The following is a 19,921-nucleotide window of genomic DNA, read 5'->3' as shown; positions in this document are numbered from 1 at the left end:
GAGGGCATGAATTCTCCAGTTTGGCATAATTCCTACCACTCCTCTGTTGTTTCTCACTCAACTCTCTTTACTTGTTTATGTTACTGCCTAGTTCCTATTGGCATTTGAGATTTGCTGACCCTGCCTCGTACACTATACTTCTGTCATACTGGCCTACTCATGGCCCTTCAAAGAGATGTTATATTTTTCTGTTCCTATAGCTTTCCCAGGAAGCCTTCTCTTTCTTTCTTGTCTGTAAAGGCCCACTTCAGCCCCTAACAATCTTAGGTAGAAAGTAGAAGCTCTATCATAGTTATGAGTGGTAAGGACATTTGTTATTTAGTAGGTTGACCAGGCTTCAGGTAATTGATTTGGACTGACGTACAGGCAGGCCACTCTCCACATAGATCCTTGTGGGGTTCAGGGGGAAGAGACCCCATCTTTTCTAAAAAAAAAAAAAAGGTGGAAGGATTGTTTTTTAGGTACAGGTGAATGTGACAGTTTATTGGTAAGATTAAATGAAGAACTTGGAGAGGGCCAGGTACACCGTGAGCTCTCAATAAGAAAAGTTCGTTGTAGCACCTTCCAAATTCTTAGAACCTTTATTTAGAATGGAGTATACATTTGCTCAAAATTTTTCTTTGTTCTTTTATAGTTACAGAAGAATTGTCTTCTCTCCTTAACCAATTCCAGGATTCTTGTGGATGTTCCATTTGACAGGCAAGTTATAAAACTTGGTCATCTGATTTTGGGGTGTTGGCCTGTGTTACTCTGAGCATTGTTGGCTTTTGGGTTATTAGTTTAGCAAGGGTCTGATTAAAGCTGGAATAACATATTTGAGGAGAATGCTCTGTCGAGCCTTTTCCACTGAGGTGATTGGAAGTACCCTGCCTATAAATGTTGTATCCCAAAATCTGATTCCAGTTAAGGGCAGTGGGTGGTAAGAGCATGGGCTCTAGAGAGTCAAACATACTTGGATTCAAGTTCTAGCCCTTTCATTATATTTGCACATGGGTTTCCTCATTTGTAAAATAAGTGACTCTTATGTGGATTAGATACAGTAATGTTTGTAAAGTACTTTATTACAGTGCCTAGCTTAAGTACAAGCTGTTCTAAACATTAGTCATTCTTTTTGTTATTTATCGGTAATAGTTTTTTTAAAAAATCCTCATTCTGGACTCCAGAGGGAAATTTCTTGAGGCTTTTGTAATCTCCCACATTCATGAGTTCAAAAAACCTTTATAATACCTTGTTTCCCCGAAAGTAAGACCTAGCCGGACCATCAGCTCTAATGCGTCTTTTGGAGCAAGAATTAATATAAGATCCGGTCTTATTTTACTATAACACCCGGTCTATATAATATAATTAATATAATATTAATATAATATAATAATACAATATAATATGTAATACAATATAATATATAAATTATATAATGTAACCAATATAATATAATACTGGGTCTTATATTAATTTTTGCTCCAAAAGACGCATTAGAGCTGATGGTCTGGCTAGGTCTTATTTTCGGGGAAACACGGTAGTTGCTATCAACAGCAGGAAAATTAAACATAAGCTCATATGAACAAAACCTGTGACTTGTGGGTGCTGGGCTGGAGGCAAAGCCATGCTCACGTCTAATTGAAATGTGTGCTTAAAATGGGAGGTGACTTCTAAAAATACCATAGGGCAAGTGGTCCTCCTAATTAAAAAAAAAAATCTGTATCATATATATATATATATCTGTATTACCACCTTCTCTTGAAAAGTTGGAAGAGCTTCCTCAACTGTCTTCATCCCTACATGGCAGCCATCAGTTGGAGCTGAGTAACAACTTCCCCTCTGAAAGGGCATGAATTCTCTCTAGCTAATTGATTTGTTGGCTGTGGCATTTTAGCACTGTCTGTAATTCAGATTACAGGTTACTACCTCTCAGGGAACTTTTCTTTTTCAGACTCACCATAGTAGAAACTGATTGCTAAAAAAATGTCTTTCTTAAATCTGCCCATTTTTCTCTGAATCCTGTGCATCTTGCTCACATTCTTATTTGCATGTTCTCTTCTTCCTCTTCTGATCTCTGGTCAAACGCTCTTGGTTTTCATACTTGAGACTTTAGAAGTCCAAGACTACTTTTGTTACAGGGTTTGGGGGGAAGGGGTAAGAGATTTCTTCTGTCCTCATATACAGTTTTGCAGAATTTATTGTGAGAAAAATACTATTTTTTAGGTTTGATGCTGCCAAGTTTGTTATGAGTTGGCTCTGTAAGCATGAAAACCCCAAGATGCAAACAATGGCAGTGAGCATCACTTCTATTCTAGCCTTGCAGGTATGTGATTGCTAAGGGCAAGATCTCTCTCCCCTTAGTCTTGATGGAGCTTTGATGGAGATCTGCTATTTCACTTTTGGCTCTTTGTTTGCTTATAGCTCTCCCCTGAGCAAACTGCACAACTTAAAGAAGAGCTCTTCGTGGCAGTTAAAGTAAGTTGATTGTCACTTTTATAACCTTGTTTTTTTTCAATAAAAGTAATTTATGAACATAGTTTTAAAAATCAAATTATTCTAAAAGGGCTATAAAATGAAAAATCTGTAAGACCTGCTCCCCAGAAGAAGTTACTCTCTACTATTACAGCTATTTCTTGTGATATTTACCTCCCCATCTCTACATACAATGCTTAACACTGCAAATTTTTTTTTGCAATTTCTTGATTTATCAGGTTGAGATGTTATCTAGTGATTCTGTTGCTATGGAAAATAAGAGCTTGGCTGTCCTACATATAGCTCTACAAATTCCCGCCTCTCCACCCCCAGCAAACTTATATCACAATTTTAATAAATTGGTAATCAGTGTTTACATTATCATTATGCTAACATTGTTCCCCCAAAATGTACATCATTAAGAATTGAGTTTTTTTTTTTTTTCCCCTCAGAGGGTCATATTTCCTGAGAACTGTCTATTCTCGTTGCTTTTGTATGTTCTTCTTTTGAGTAGCTGGCTTTTTTCTAATACAGGATTTCTTTATATAAACTTTTTTTTAAAATTTATTGGGGTGACAATTGTTAGTGAAATTACATAGATTTCAGGTGTACAATTCTGATTTACATCATCTATAAATCCCATTGTGTGTTCATCGCCCAGAGTCAGTTCTCCTTCCATCAACATATATTTGATCCCCCTTACCCTCATCTTCCTCCCCCCAACCCCCAACTTTTTTTTTTTTAAAGATTTTTTTTATTGGGGAAGGGGAATAGGACGGGAACAGTTTGTACTTCCGGGACTTTTTCCAAGTCAAATTGTTGTCCTTTCAATCTTAGTTGTGGAGAGTGCAACTCAATTCCAGGTCCAGTTGCCGTTGTTAGTTGCAGGGGGCACAGCCCACCATCCCTTGTGGGAGTCAAACCGGCAACATTGTGGTTGAGAGCCTGCACTCCAACCAACTGACCCATCTGGGAGCTCAGCGGCAGCTCATTGACCTCATTCTAGTTGCGGAGTGCTCAGCTCGTTGGCCCGTGTGGGAATCAAACTGGCAGCGCCATTGCCCAGAACTCGTGCTCTAACCAACTGAGCCACCCATTGGCCCCTCTTTATATGAACTTTTGAATGATATGAGATGCATGTATTTTTCTCCAGTGGGCTGTTTGTCTGTTTTCACTTTATTTATAGCATGTGCCATACAATAATTAAAATTTTTTATGTGGTTGAATTTTTTTCTTTTATGCTTTGCAATTGATAGCACACTTTGATTATTTTTTAAATACCTCATTTTTTATATTTTTATTTATTTTATTTATTGGGGAACAGTGTGTTTCTCCATGGCCCACAAGCTCCAAGCTTCAATCTAGTTGTGGAGGGCTCAGCTCAGCTCCAAGTCCAGTCACGGTTTTCAATCTTAGTTGCAGGGAGCGCAGCCCACCATCCCATGCAGAAATTAAACTGGCAACATTGTTAAGAGCTCGCGCTCTAACCAACTGAGCCATCCGGTTGCTCCCTAAATACCTCATCTTTAAATCTATGGTTTCTTTTTTTTTCTTTTACATGTAAATCTTTCATTTGAAATTTTTTTGAGATATAGGGGTCTGTTTTTTCTTCTCAGTGTCTGCCCGTTGCCTTTGTATCTTTTATTGAAAAATTTATCTTTTCTCCACTGTTATACATTGCCATCTTTATCATATATTAAATTCTCATATATATTTTACATTTATTTCTGGACTTCATTCTGTTTCATTAATTTGTATGTCTTGTTACATATTGGTGTCATGCTTTTTATTTACCAGTTTTATAAGTCCTCTGATAGTTAAGATCTTTCTTTGGATTTTTTTTCAGTTATCCTTATGTGTTTGTTTTCTGTGTGAACACCAGATTTGGCTTGTCTAGTTCTAAAAAAGCTCTCTTTTCTTTGGGATTGTGTTAAATTTATAGATTGACTTAGAAGAATTGACATCTCTGTGATATTGATAATTCCTACCTGAGAACAATGTATGTTATTCCATTTATTCTGTCTTTCATGTCCCCCAGAAGTATGTGGTTTTTTCCTTCATGTTGATAGTGTATATTTCTTATATTTATTCCTAAGACTTTTACCTTTTGTGTTGCTGTTATAAGTGGAATCTTGTGAATATTTGGTATCTAGCCAGTAGATTTGGGGGATAAAAATCAACAGTGATTTTTGGGGTGTGTGTTAATTTCTGAGGTGCTTGAGATGTCAAGTAGGCAGTTTGTTATATGAGTTGCAGCTCAGAGGAGTGGACTGGGCTAGAGAAATAATGTGAGTCTTCACTTCTGGTATGGAATACAATCACCTGAGAAGTATGGAACGTATGTAGGGAAAAGAAAAGGGCTGAAATAGGTAGGTTGGAAGAGAAGGATCTCCAGAACAGGAGATAGAAAAGGAGCATCCAAAATGAGTTAGAAAAGCAGGAAAGAGTGGTGTTTTAGAATCTAAGAAATATTTCCAGAAAAATTGGGCAGTCATGTCAGGTGGTTGAGTGAGAAAAGGACAGAACTGACCATTAGATTTGGCAAGACAAATCATTAGTTATCTCGCTTATGTTATTTTAATGGAATGGTGGGACAAAACTGATTGGAACACAATGATGAGCAAATGGGAGGTGAGAAATGTAAACCACTTTTTGGTATCTTTTAATGAGAAAGAAAGCAGAGAAATAAAGATGCTACATGGGCCGGTAGTATGTATGTATGTATGTATGTATTGAAGATGGGTTACATTAAGACATATTTTATGCTCATGAGAATAATTTTGAAAAGAGTGAAAAATTAATGGCATAGGCAAGACAGAGGGAAATAGTTTTCGTGCCAAATATTTGTGCATGTACAGGAATTGTATATAGAGTAGAAGTAAAGATGTTGGCTTTAGATTGGAGAAGAAAGGAAGGCAGAGTACTACATCCATGCAAGTACAAGAAGGTTGGTAGATTTTATTAGGAAGAGTAGCTATAGTTCTCAGTGAAAAATTAGATGAAGTGATCAAATGAGAGGAGTAATAACATGGCAACTAACGTTGAGGACAGGAAATTATGAAATAATAGTCTTCAGAGCAAATTCATTAAGAAATGTACTAGGATGGCCAGGTTCAGTTGAATGCCCTTTTGAAACTTTTTGGCAGATACTGAAAGTGAGACTCAAGTACAGTCTTAATATTCAGATGTATGGGGTGGGGCATGAAGTAGGGTTTAACAAGGTAGGAGTTTTGCCAGGATGATGTGATGGAAGAACATTGAAGTTGCGGGAATGGTAACAGGAATAGAGATAAAGATATTGATAAGAGAGAGCAAGTGCTGAAAGGAACATGAAAGAAAGAGTAGCACTAGTTCTTAGAGAAACAGTTTTAGGAAGTGGTACCAAAAGTTCAGGCTTTAGATGAAAACAAACCAGGTTTTCAGTCACTAGCCATATGACTTGAGATAATTTACTTATCTCCTCTGTGCCTCAGATTCACCTGAAAAACTGGCATCATCTGAAAAATAGGCATCTATTATAGGAGTAGTATTTCATAGTTATTTTCATTAAATTAGTTTCATTAAGATCAAATATGTAAAGCAGTGAACCATGATCTTGGCCACAGTTGTTACTTTCAGGGTCAGCCTTACTTCCCCTGCTCTCTCCCTTGCATTGCCGCCATTCACCCTATTGGCTGTCTAGATAATTGCTGCTAGTGTTGTGTGCCCCTTATATTCTCTTGACTCTCACAGCTTTTTTTTGCTATGAACTCTCTTGATACATTCTCTCCTGGTTGGGTAAAATATTTGAGATGGTCACATTCCTTCTGAAAATGGACATATTCTTATTTGTTTAGTGTCGTTATATGTTTATGTATCTTTTAATTAACTGGTTACATGAAAATGGCTGTCTTTTTCCTCTCACATGACAATCGAATGCTTGAAAGAAAGCATAAATACTAACTTGTGTCCAGAAATATTCTGATCTGAAATGATATGTTGGAATCTATGTAAAGAAAGCCAATGGTTGCTTCAAAGTATTAGGACATGTGGTTATAATATTATTGTTATCCTCTAGCCATATTGACCTGCTCAGGGGCCTAGAACAGCAAACTTTTTCTTTGTTTGACATGTTCTTTCCCTCACCCTTACCCTACTACCTCCCCTTTCCCTTTGTCCCATTCCTTGCTTGGCTGGTTTATCCTCTTTGTTCTGTCCAGTTCACATATTAACCTTTGTATGGAGGCTTCTTCTCCCACCTTTTCTTAAGTAAATTCTGAGGCTTTTATGTGTTTCCCTCAGAGCATTTACCAAAACTTAAAATTATTTAGTTGAGAAGAACCAACTATTTTTTTAATCTGTCTCGCTTACCTGAATAAGTGCCTGATTTCCAGAAGGTACTGACTAGACATTCTCAATAAAATTGAATAATAGAATATCTGGTATGTGCTTGACTATGAGGTTTATTTTATTTTTATTTTTTTTATAATTTCTTTGTTCCTTACTTTTTTTTTTCTTTCTTTTTCTTTTTTTTAATTTTACTGGGGAATGTTGAGGAACAATGTGTTTCTCCAGGGCCCATCAGCTTGGGCCCAGAAGTTGTTGTCCTTCAATCTAGTTGTGGAGGGCATGGCTCAGCTCCAAATCCAGTCGCCATTTTCGATCTTTAGTTGCAGGGGGGCGCAGCCCACCATCCCATGCGGAATTGAACCAGCAACCTTGTTGTTGCGAGCTCGCGCTCAAACCAGCTGAGCCATCCAGCAGCCCCTCTGGAAGCTCAGTGGCCCCTGGGTGTCTTCAATCTAGTTGTGGAGGGCGCAGCTCACTGGCCCATGTAGGAATTGAACCAGCAACCCTGTTGTTCAGAGCTCGTGCTCTAACCAATTAAGCCATCCGGCCGCATCTATGAGGTTTTTTAATAAGCACTAATGACTATGTTAAGTGCTCATTAAGCTTTCATTTTTTCCCATTAAATCTTCATAAAAATCCTAAGAGATAGGTGTTACTAATTTTATAGAGAGAAATGGATCACAAAGCTTTTAAGTTGTAGGACTTAGGTTTAGAACCCAGGTTTGATTCTAAAGCTATTTATTTATTTATTTATTTATTTATTTATTAGTTTATTTATTAGTTTCAGGTGTACAAAACAATGTAATAGTTAGACATTTACACCTCTCACAAAGTGATGACCCCCTCTCCTAATGTAGTACTCCTCTGACATCATATACAGCTATTACAATTCCACTGACTCTATTCCCTATACTTTACTCCACATCCTTTGACTATACATTAAATTATTATTATTATTTAATATATAATTATTCAGCTTCAGGTATATATTGCCATGAAGTGGTCTCCCTAATAAGACATGCCCATCTGACACCCTACAAAATCTTTACAACATTATTGGTTATAGTCCCCAAACTGTCTTTCATATCCCTGTGGCAATATTATAGTTATCAATTTATGCTGTCTAATTCCTTCCCCTTCTCCCTCATCTCCACCCTTCCCATCTCACAACCATCAGTTTTTCCTCTGTATCTCTGAGACTATTTCTGTTTACTTTGCTCATTTATTCTGCTCTTTAGATTCCACATATAAGTGAGATCATATGGTATCTGTCTTTCTCTGTCTGACTTATTTCACTTAGCATAATGTTCTCTAGGTCCATCCCTATCGTTGCAAATGGTAAGATTTCATTCTTTATAGCTGAGTAATACTCCATTGTATAAATGTACCACAGTTTCTTAATCCAGTCGTCTACCAGTGGGCATTTCGGTTGTTTCCAAGTCTTGGCTATTGTCATAGTGCTGCAGTAACATAGGGGTGCATATATTTTTTCAAATTAGAATCTTGGATTTCTCTGGAAAAATATGTAAGAGTGGAATTGCTGGGTCATAAGGTAGTTCCATTTCTAGTCTAAAGCTTTTCTTAACTATTGCTTTTCCTATACTGGAAGTGAGTTAGTCATTAGGGCATCTAACTCCCTGTCTCTTTGGTTTTTAGGAACTTCTAGCAATAGTAAAACAAAAGACTACTGAGAATTTAGATGATGTCACCTTCTTGTTTACTTTGAAAGCACTTTGGAATCTTACAGATGAGTCTCCAGCAGCCTGCAAGCACTTTATTGAAAATGAAGGATTGGCAATCTTCATCCAAGTCTTGGAGGTGGGAAAACAGGATTGAGTTTATATGTAAAGGTTTTTTTCTCCATGATAAAGTAACCTGTATATTCTTTTGACAGACTTTTTCAGAGTCAGCAATACAAAGCAAAGTACTTGGTCTTTTGGTAAGGTGAATTGTTTTGTGTCAATTCTAATTACTTGAAAAAATAATAATAAAACTAACACTTAGGTAGTACCTACTATATGCTAGGCACTTTTGTAAGCAATTGACATGTATTAACTCATTTAATCTTCATATCATCCTTATAAATACCATTATATATTAGTCATCTATTGCTGTGAACATACTACAGCTTAAAACAGCAGTCTTTTTATTTACTTAGGAATCTGTGGGTCAACAGTTTGAACTCAGATCAGCTGTACCACTCTGCTGGTCTCGTGGAGTGACTCGTATAGCTGCTGTCATCTGGTAGATCAGTTAGGGCCAGATGCTCTAAGATGGCCTGACACACCTGACAGTTGGCGCAGCTGGGCCTTGTATCTCCGTAGGTATCTTCACTTCGTAGTTTTAGGAGCAATAGTAGACAAGTCCCACTGTACAGGTGCTTCTTAAACCTCTGCATATGTCACATTTTCTAATGTTTCTTTGGCCAAAGCAGGTTACATGGGATGGGGTGTTTTCCAACAACTGTTTCTCCAACTAACACCCATTGGTTGTCCTGCAGTTCGATTCAATTCTGGCACCAACTGCCTGAAGTTAGTGTCAGATCCCTCAAGTTAAAAGGCTCAGTTGCATAGCACTACCCTTACTTCAGTTGCCAATCATAAGTTCTGGGCCACCTGTACTTCTGACTGACTGACTGATTATAAATTGAGGGTTTCCATGACCCCCTCCTTAGGTTGATAATTTGTTAGAAGGCTCACAGAATTCAGGGAGGCATTTTACTTGGCTCTTACCAATCTATTATAAAAGTACAACTCAGAAACAGTCATATGGAAGAGATGCAGAGGGCAAGGAAGGAGAGCTGTGCATAGAGCTTCTGTGCCCTCGCGCTGGGCACACCACTCTCCCAGCACCTGCCTGTGTTCACCAACCCAGGAGTTCTCCAAACCCCATCATTTAGGGGTTTTTATGGAGGTTTCGTCACATAGGCATGATTGATTATTAATTCAATCTTTAGCTCCTCTCCTTTTCCCCAGAGTTTGGGGGTGGGGTTGAAAGTTTCAGGCTTCCAATCAGGGTTTGTGCTTTGTGGCATCCACCCCCCATCCTGAATATGCTGTTATCACACGTCGGGGAATTCCAAGGGATTGAAGAGCTCTGTGTCAGTAACTGGGGACAAAGACCAAATAGATATTTCTTAATATATCCATGATTAAGCCCAGATTAGAGGAGGTTGTCATCCCTTAATGGGAGGAGCAGCAAAGTCACATTGCTAAGGGGCCTATACACAAGGATAGGAAAAATTGTGTTTTGTACTCTAACATACATTATCTACATTTTATAGACATAGAACTGGAGGCGCAAATGTGCCATTTTACCCTACGTTACCAAATTCAGGCAGTCAGCCTCCAGACCCTCTGATAACCACTTCACTATACTTCCTCTTTAACAAGACTGTTTTTTAGAAATTTCTTTGTTTATACTTCTACACTGAGAAATGTCTTTGTTTCCTAAAGATAAAGGTGAAGACTGACAAAAAGTAGTGAAGATGTAGTATGAGCCCCTGAAGTTTGTCATGTTGCTTTGCCCACCGATGCATGAAATATATCGAGTTAAACGTGCTTATAATGTTTGGGAGGTGGTGTTAGACATAAGAGGTCAGACAGTTAAGTTCATGAACGCATCCTAGAAAAAGTGCTACATGCCTCATTGTTGAATATGACTATGGTCTCCTTCAAAGTACTCCCCTTGGGAAGCTGTGCACCGATGCCAGCACCTAGTCCATCCTTCAAAGCAATTTTGGAACTCTCTTTTTGGAATGGCCATCAGAGTTGTCATCATATTACCCTTGATGTCCTGAATGTCATCAAAATGTCTTCCTTTCAATATTTCCTTTATCTTTGGGTAAAGAAAGAAGTCATTGGGGACCAGACCGGGTGAGTAGGGAGTGTGTTCCAATACAGTGATTTGTTTCCTGGCTAAACACTCCCTCCCAGACAGTGCCGTGTGAGCTGGTGCATTGTCGTGATGCAAGAGCCATGAATTGTTGGCGAAAAGTTAACATCATCTAACTTTTTCATGCAGCCTTTTCAGCACTTTCAAATAGTAAACTTGGTTAACTGTTTGTCCAATTGGTACAACTTCATAATGAATAATCCCTGTGTTATCAAAAAAGGTGAGCAACATCATTGCAACAAGTTTGCGAACTTAATTGTCAGATCTTGTGTTACAAATAGCTCTCTAATTTAGGATTGACTGTGGTAAGTGCTAGGAAAAAGGCACTGAGTCCAGTGGGTACCTTTGAATTCTAGATCATGGAACCCTTGAAATCAGGAACTGTGTCTTTTCCTTTGTATCCCTAGCACATACACAGGACTTGGAACAGAGGAGATGTGAAAGGCTTCACAGAGAGGAATACAGGATTAATATTAGAAATCTGGAAGGTACAGAAAAGTAAAAGGAAGGGACAAAGAAAGTAGAGGACACAGGTCATTTTTGGCTAGGGAATAGGAGAAAATGTAATCATTTGAGAAACTGTCAGAATATCTGGAATTTTGGGAGAAGGTGGAAAGAAGAAAAGCAATGGGAAATCAATACAGAAAGGTGAATTGAATCCTCATACCGTGTTTCCCCCAAAATAAGACTGGGTCTTATATTAATTTTTGCTCCAAAAGATGCATTAGAGTGTATTTTTCAGGGGATGTCTTATTTTTTCATGTACAACAATCTACATTTATTCAAATACAGTCATGTCATCTTCTTCTGGAACATCGTCATAATGTACTAAATGCGTCCGTCTGACTGACGGTCTTAACTGGGGCTTATTTTCGGAGTAGATTTTATTTCCAGGGAAACACAGTATATATCCTATACAGTGTTAAGTATCCTTCTACTAGCCGGCTTAAGAGATCTTTTGCTTTTTATCTTTCTGAGAGCCTCTCAGAATAAATACTACCTTCTGAGGTTGTCCCTTTTCCTTCCTTCTGCTGAATGAAGAAGACCCACAGTCTCCTGTAGCTCCCATCTTCTCAACATGTTGTTCCATAGACTCTTGGAAAGTATTAATAAAAGCTGACATAAAAGTAGCCTCTGCCAAGCTTACAAGAGAAATCTTGGTACTCAATCACTGTTTCTCAGTTACATTAAGGATGCTGTCTATCATCTTGTGTCTTGTTTGGGGGCTACTGTCTTAAGAGACTTAATGCTGAAATCATGCTATTGACAAAGTGTATAGCTGGCCTTAGGGAAATTGGGGGTTGGTTTCAAAACAGCACAATTGTCTGCATTGTGCCATATGGTTTTTTCAACATACTAGTCTGTAGTGTGTACTTTTCTGAAAGCTGCTTTAAAAGGATCAGTACCTTGACTGTGTTTCACCTGTAAACCTTTGTTTTTTTCGTCAGTGTGGTGGGTATACCCTAAGGTGACCCACCAACGATTCCAGTCTCTTGGTGTTCACGTCTTCGTGTAATCCCCTCTCCTCGAATGTGGGCAGGACCTGAACTTGCTTCTAACTAATAGAATATGGCAAAAATGATAGGATATCTCTCCTGTGATTTTGTTTACACACACACACAACATAAATCCGTCTTGTTAGCAGACACTCTAGAGAGAGAGACTCTTCCTGGCTTTGAAAAAGCAAGCCTCCGTGAAGTAAGTAGTTGGAGAAGGGAGAAGCCCACTTGAGAAGGAGCTGTGGACAGCTTCTAGGAGCTGAGGGTGGCCTCCAGCAAGAAACTGAAACCATTAATCTTGCAGCCACAAGGAAATAAATTCTGCCAGCAGTCTGAGTGACCTTGGAAGTAGATCCCCTTCTCCCCACCGAGCCTCCACATGGGAATTCAGGCCAGCTGGCATTTTCACTGCAGCCTTGTGAGACCTCTGAGAGAGGACTCAGTCAAGCCATGGCTGGACTCTTGACACACAGAAACCTAGAGAAAAATGTATTGTGTTTTAAGCCACCAAGTTTGTTACACAGCATAGAAAATGAATACAATATATAAAATAAAATACTCCCTGCCTTTCATTGTTGATGTTAAACTTGAAGCTAATATAACATATAGCAGGCCCCCAAGCACATTAAGTATTTGAGTCAGGCCTGGATTTATATTCTAGTTCAACCATGTATTATCAGTGTGAACCTGACAAGTTAGTCTTGCTGAGTGTCAAATTTCTTTGTATGACTATTTTAAAGATTAAATGAGACAACATAGATAAAGAAACATTTTGTCTATCTAATAGTGCCTGGCACTTAGTAAGTGCTTACTCAGTGTTTTGTTATTACTGATCATCCTTATCATCAAGGAGGGGAATTGTTAGAGTAAGTAGAGAGGGAGGAGGATGGGACTGAGTGTTCTGAGCACTAGGAGAGGAGGAGGAGCCAGTTCCCGACTCTCCCCTCCTTTGCTGTCCCTAATACTCTGCTCCATTGGACCTGTAGAACAACATAGCTGAAGTCAGAGAACTCTCTTCCAAGCTGGTGACTGAAGATATGGTGAAGCATATCAGCATCTTGCTCCATAGCAAAGAAATGGAAGTCAGCTATTTTGCTGCAGGCATCATAGCCCACCTGACATCTGACAAACGGCCCTGGATATCCTGTGATCTTCAGAGGAATGTTCTTCTCCAGGATCTGGTACAAAATCCAGAGTAATCTGTTCTTACAGAAAACTTATTTTCTAGATTATAAGAATTTTAGAAATAATGTGTTTGTTGTAGAAAATGAGAAACACAGAAAAATATAAAGAAAATACTTTAAGTCATTTATACCCTACCACCCAAAGTTAATCTCTATTAACATTTTGTTGCATTTCCTCTGATATTTTTCTTTTATAAAGTTCTACATGCAAGCTGTTGTATATGGCTTATTCTAATTCTTTCCCACTTTCAGCTCTTTTTGTAGCTATTTCTTTTGATATTTACCTCCGTATCTCTAAATATGTGTTGCTCCTTCTTGACTTTGCAGTTTTAGGCATTATTTATCAGTTTTCCCACTCGAGAATGAAGATTCTTTTTCTCACTGTCCCTATGTACACCCTTCCTTATACTCTAAGTATAAATCTCCTTTTGGTACATTCAGACATATTCTATTCACTTGAGCTTCTCAGAGACTTCTTTCCTAGAGCCTTCTGTCTTTCTTTCATCTGATCTGCTTTTCTTATATATCTGCTATACTGCTGTCGTCCCATGGTATTCTTTTGCTATAATCCTGGGGATTCTTTTTGCCTCTCTTGTATTGGATTTTCCTGTTTCCTAGATTATATGCCTTCCTGGTTTTCTGTTTGTTGATTTGGTTTTTTGTTTTTTTTGTTTTGCTGTATTCCCTCATTCTGTTGGATCACATCCTCAAGTAACTTCCTAAGAAAAGATGTACGAAAGAGAAAATTAGAGACCTTATTTGTTTGAAAAGCTCTTCGCATTTAATTGATCAAATGGCTGAGTATAGAATTTTCATTTTGAAATACTTTTCCTTCAGAATTTTTAAGTCATTGCTCCATTGTCTTACTTTTCAGTATCACTGTTGAGAAGTCCCATACCATTTTTCTTTGGAAGCTTTTAAGATCTTTGTTCTCAGTATTTGGAAATCACAGTGATGTGCCTTGATGTGGGTACATTTTCATTTGTTATGTTAGGCTGCTTATGACTCTGGAACTTCATTTCCTTCAGTTCTGGGAAATTCCTCCTTCCCTTCCTTCTTACCTTCCTACTTTCCCTCCCTCCTGTTTTTGGGATTGGTTCTACAGACTCCTCTTACCTATGTCTTCTTAAAATCTTTTTCAACTTCCACCCTTTCTATTGGATTTTGCATTTCTGCTATTTTTAATTTCCAAGAACTCTTTTTTTGTTCTCTAAGTGCTTTTTTAAAAATACAGTATCTTATTGTTTCATGATGGCTATCTCTTATCTCTTTAAAAGTATTAATGATAGTTTAGGATTTTGTTTTAAGTTTTTCTCTTCCTCCAAGGCCCCTGTTTCTGGCACCTTTCTTCCCCCTCCCCATTTTTGTTCCTTTATGTTATAGATTTTATTAAACATACAGGTGATCTTCAGCTGTCCGTTCATATCTAAGAGTGGGGCTCTTTGAAAGCTGTGTGTAGATGGGTGGAACTTGTCAACTGTGGGCTTCACTATAGAGTGATCTGGATTAGTTTGTGCCTATAAACTTAGCTGCCAACAGTCTGAAAGCCCACTAGAGAAAGACAGTTGGGGGCAAAGGAGTCTCCGCATTTAGTATTTAGATTTTTCACTTCAGCCTCCTGTTTTTAGCATGGTATTCCCACCCTTAATTGTTCATGGGGTTGCCCAGTACAAGAGTTTTTGTTAGGGGTGGGAGAGATCTGGGAGTCTTGATTACTTGGTACTTTCAACCACTCCTCCTGTTTTGAAGGCCACCTCTAATTCTCACTTCCTCAAGTTCTTGGTATGCCAGATGTTTAAGTCTCTGGGTTTCTTTTCAAATTGGTTTGTTGTTTAACCTTTCCCAGGGCTAGATCTGTTGAATCAGTTTCATTGGACCATCTGCTTTTTTTTTTTTTTTTTTTTTTTTGCATATTTGCCTTTTATTTTAAACCATTTATACTATTCTGTTCATGGGATTTAGGGAAAGAGTGGATGCATGCATGCTCAGTCCTCCATCTTTAAACAGATGCCCCTTTTTCATTGTTTTCCACATGACTTTATTCATATTCTACATGTAATATAATATTTTGGCAAGTAAATATACCTAAAGTTGAGTAATCATTCCCATATTTTGAAAAATTATGTTGTTTTATGCATATATAATTATAAATGACACAAAATAGCCTATTATGACCTTTTAAAAATGATGGAATACAATACTAGAATCCTGGTTTCTCTTTTTGTATAGTATACAACCATCCAGAATTGGCCAAGTTCAAGATGTAAGATGACAGCATTGGTGACCTACAGGTAATTTCATGATAGTGTAGTGCTTTCCTTAAGCTTGTCCTTGGTCTGCTCACTGTGTAGAGGCCATGGTATAGTGATAAAAAATATTAGAATCAAATGGCCTTGTGTTCAAATCCTATTTTTTTGTGATATTGGGAAATCACTTTTAGGAAATCTCAGAGACTGTTTTCCTCATCTGTAAAATGAGGCTGACAGTCTACAAGATTAAGGATGAAGTGATACATATATTGAATGTATAAAGTGTGTAACACAGAATGCAATTTTTTTTAAATTAAAGTTTATTGGGGTGACAATTGTTAGTAAAGTTACATAGATTTCAGGTGTACAATTCTGTAATACATCATCTCTATCTCATATTGTGTGTTCTCCACCCAGAGTCATTTCTATTTCCATCACCATATATTAGACCCCGTTTATCCTTTTCTAGAGCCTCCTATCCCCTTACCCTCTGGTAACTCCTAAACTATTGTCTATGTCTATGAGTTTTTGTTCCTTCATTTGTTTGTCTTGTTCTTTTGTTGTTTTCAGTTTTATATACCACACATCAGTGAAATCATATGGTTCTCTACTTTTTCTGTCTGACTTATTTCGCTTAGTATTATAATCTCAAGATCCATCCATGTTGTCACAAATGATACCATTTCATCTTTTCTTACTGCTGAATAGTATTCCATTGTGTATATATACTACAACTTCTTTATCCATTCATCTATCAAAGGACATTTTGGTTGTTTAGAATGCAATTTCTTAAATGCTGGCTCCCATTATATGCTTGATAATACATTTGCCCCAGTGAGGAATTGAACTGATGGGGGAAATGTTGAAAATTATTATTGTATCCCTGATGTTAGTCTGAGTTCTGAATGAACATCTTTGTACCTTTGTAGATCTTTCAGGGCATTTTTCCCGCTCCTTGGCAACTTCTCTCAACCACAGATTCAGCTCTGGGCACTATGGGCTATGTATCACGTCTGCAGTAAAAACCGTATGTATTCAAAGCATAATAGTCTTCCTGTTATCTTTCTGTATAATGATTAAGTTCAAGATGGAATTTGAAAAAATTGTTCACCTATGTCTTGAATTTAACTCCTTTTAAAAAGAAACTGAAAAATGTTTTTATTAGTTCAAAAAATGCTACAGAATTAAAATATATTTTGGGGGTGAATGTCAGATAATATAGAAAGTGAAAGTTGTTCTCCCACTCCTATTTCCCACAGTCAAGCACTGTTAATAATTTGATAATTATAACTATTCTTCCAGATATTTCTATATGCATACTATAGTTAGTATGTACTATATGTGAATGTAATGTTTTTGAACAAAATGGGCTCATTCTGTCTATTCTTTTGTATAGCTTGCTCTTTTCACTTAACAGTTCATCATGAATACTCTTTTTATAGCGATATATAGATCTGCCTCTTTATAATGGTTTGTGGGAGGCTGAGGGGCCAGGAGTCAGGAGTTTCCCAGCCAGATTAAATGTTTTTCCATGTTGTGCTGTTTTGAGAATTTTTGGCTTACATCTTTTGCTAAGGGATGATTGTGAAATATTTGGCTTTATTATAAAAGAAATATAGGCTATAATTTTATACTAAAAAACTTTTAGAATTAAAGATTTAGCTAGTAGCAACAAAAGCATAACATATCTAAAAATACCTTTAACAAATAACGAGACTTATGTGCAGAAAACTATGAGAAATAATTTAAAAGCCTGAAATAATTATGAAACATACTATATTCCTAGATGGAAAGACTTAACATACAGATGTCATTTCTTTTCAACTTATGGATATAATACAATTAAAGTGAATGGGTAAGAGATGAGGGATCTGAAAAATTAATCTGAAGTTAATCTGGCAGGATAAAAAGGAAAGGTCTGTCCAACATAAAATGGTTTTAAGAGCTTGCCCTAACACTTCTCTTCAAATTATAAACTACTATGAATGGTGCTAGCCTATGAATAGATACAGGCAGATCATTTGGTCAGAATGACCCTGAAACAGATTCCACTATGTTCAATTACAACAGCAGTAGCTAAATCAGCTAGAACTTAGTTGAGTACTTACTAAGTGCAGGCAGTGTTATACTCATTATGAGATTTCATTTAATCTTCACAATAACTAGAAGAGGCTGGCATTATTATTATTATCTGTCTATTAGAGACGAGAAAAGAAGGCACAGAGAAGTTAAATAATTGGCCCAAAGTTAAAACAATTAGCAACTGGCAGAGTCAGAGTTCTAACCTAGTAATTTGACTCCAGATCACCACTGTTAATTAGGTTGCTCAGTATTTATTCACTATGTGGATATAATTTATTTAACCAATCTTTTTTAACAATTGGACATTGTTTCCAATCTTTTCTATTGTAAACACTGGTTCAGTGAATAATGACATGTGAGTATATATATGGATGTGTGTGTGTATATATGTGAATAATGACATGTACGAGTATGTATAATACACAACACACATATATAGTAAAAATAGGGGAAAATGCATGTGCGGTAATTAAGAGAATAGATGCCAGAACCAGACTGTTATATTCACAGTTTCTTTGCCATTTTCTGACTGGGAACTTGAGCAAGTTATTTAATCTCTCTGTGCCCCAGTTTCCTCATCTGTAAAATGGGGATAAAAATACTTCATAGGATTGTTGTGAGAATTAAGTGGGTTAATGTTTTTTAAGTATTTATAAAAGATAGCTTGGTTCGTAGCACATAGCATTCGTTAAATAAAATACGTAATTTTGCAGGTGTGTGAATTAATCTGTGCAGTACTTAGAATTCCACAAGTTATGAACATGTGTGATTTTGAGCTATTGCTAATTGTCCTCCTGAGAGTTGATTACCAGTTTGCATTCCTGTGAACGATGTATGAGAGCTTGCCAATTTCCTTACATTTTTGCAAAAACAATGTTTATTTGAACTTTTTGATCTTTGCCAATCTAAGGTGAAAGTGATAGTCTCAGTTGAAATTTATTTTAAGTGAGGTTAAACCATCTTTTCTTATATTTAACAGTCATTTCTTTTTCCTTGTATTGCCTGTTGATATCCTTTGTTCACCTTTAGTTTACTGTTTTTTGGTCTTTTTAATTTCAGAGAACTCTTTTAAATATTTTTTCCCAGCTTATTGTCTTGATTTGGTTCATTGTGTTTATAAGTCAGTCTTTTATGTTATTGCCTCTGGATTTCAGGTCATAGTTACACTTTCTAAAATTGATGAAAATTCTCATCCATTTTCTTTTAATATGTTACCCTTCCCCTATTCTCGCCATTCTTTTCTTGAGGGACATCTATTAGAAGTAGCCTGTACCCTCTCTCATTCTGTTACACATCTTGTAACCTTGCCTTATTATTTTTTTATTGCAGTATAGTTGACATACAATATTATATTAGTTTCAGATATATAACATAGTAATTCGATATTTAAATACCTTACAAAATTATCTCAACGTTAAATCTAGTAACCGTCTGTCACCATACAACGTTATTACAATATTGTTGACTTTATGCCGTATGCAGTATATTACATTCTCATGACTTACTTATTTTGTAACTGGAAGTTTGATTCATTTAATCCCCTTGACCTATTTCTCCCAACCCCCCACCGCCCACTCCTTTAGCAACTAGCAGTTTGTTTTCTGTATCTATGAGTCTTTGGTTTGTTTGTTTTGCTTTTTAGATTCCAAGTATAGGTGAAATCACATGGTATTTGTCTTTCTCTGGCTGACTTATGTCACTTAGCATAGTGTCCTCTAGGTCCATCCATATTGTCTCATGGTAAGAGTTCGTTCTTTTCTAAGGCAGATATTCCATTGTATCTATGTACCACATCTTTATCCATTCATCTATCGATGGGCACCTAGGTTGCTTTTTATATCTTGGCTATTGTCAATAATGCTACAGTGAACATAGGGGTGAATGTATCTTTTCAAATTACTGTTTTTGATTTCTTTGGATAAATAACCAGAAGAAGAATTGCTGGGTCATATATATGGTAGTTCTGCTTTTAATTTTTTGGAGCACCTCCATGCTGTTTTCCACGGTGGCTGCACCAATTTACAATCTCACCAGCAGTACACAAGCTTTCTCCTTTCTCCCCATCCTCACCAACATTTGACATTTGTTGTCTTTTTGATTAGCCATTCTGACAGGTGTGAGATGATATTTCATTGTGGTTTTGATTTGCATTTCCCTGATCAGTAGTGATGTTGAGCATCTTCTCATGTGTCTGTTGGCCAGCTGTGTGTTGTCTTTGGAAAAATGTCTCTTC

At 37.1% G+C, this 19,921-nt stretch overlaps 1 protein-coding gene across 1 annotated transcript in view; it reads left to right on the top strand.

The window, feature by feature from the left end:
- ZYG11A (zyg-11 family member A, cell cycle regulator) overlaps nt 1-19,921 on the top strand; it is a gene marked incomplete at both ends in the record, with an annotated part of 49,013 nt that overhangs the window by 24,763 nt on the left and 4,329 nt on the right. Inside the window, 8 exons of the mRNA XM_081056117.1 lie at nt 635-699; nt 2,203-2,302; nt 2,401-2,454; nt 8,437-8,598; nt 8,675-8,719; nt 13,160-13,354; nt 15,587-15,648; nt 16,536-16,633. Of these exons, the coding sequence (XP_080912243.1) occupies nt 635-699; nt 2,203-2,302; nt 2,401-2,454; nt 8,437-8,598; nt 8,675-8,719; nt 13,160-13,354; nt 15,587-15,648; nt 16,536-16,633 (781 nt within the window). The remainder of the gene's footprint in view (nt 1-634; nt 700-2,202; nt 2,303-2,400; nt 2,455-8,436; nt 8,599-8,674; nt 8,720-13,159; nt 13,355-15,586; nt 15,649-16,535; nt 16,634-19,921) is intronic.

Source organism: Rhinolophus hipposideros (assembly GCF_964194185.1).
Source record: "Rhinolophus hipposideros genome assembly, chromosome: 8".
NCBI classification, from domain to species: Eukaryota; Metazoa; Chordata; class Mammalia; order Chiroptera; family Rhinolophidae; genus Rhinolophus; species Rhinolophus hipposideros.
Note: the sequence above shows the minus strand (reverse complement) of the source record. Positions and strands in the feature narration are given on the sequence as shown.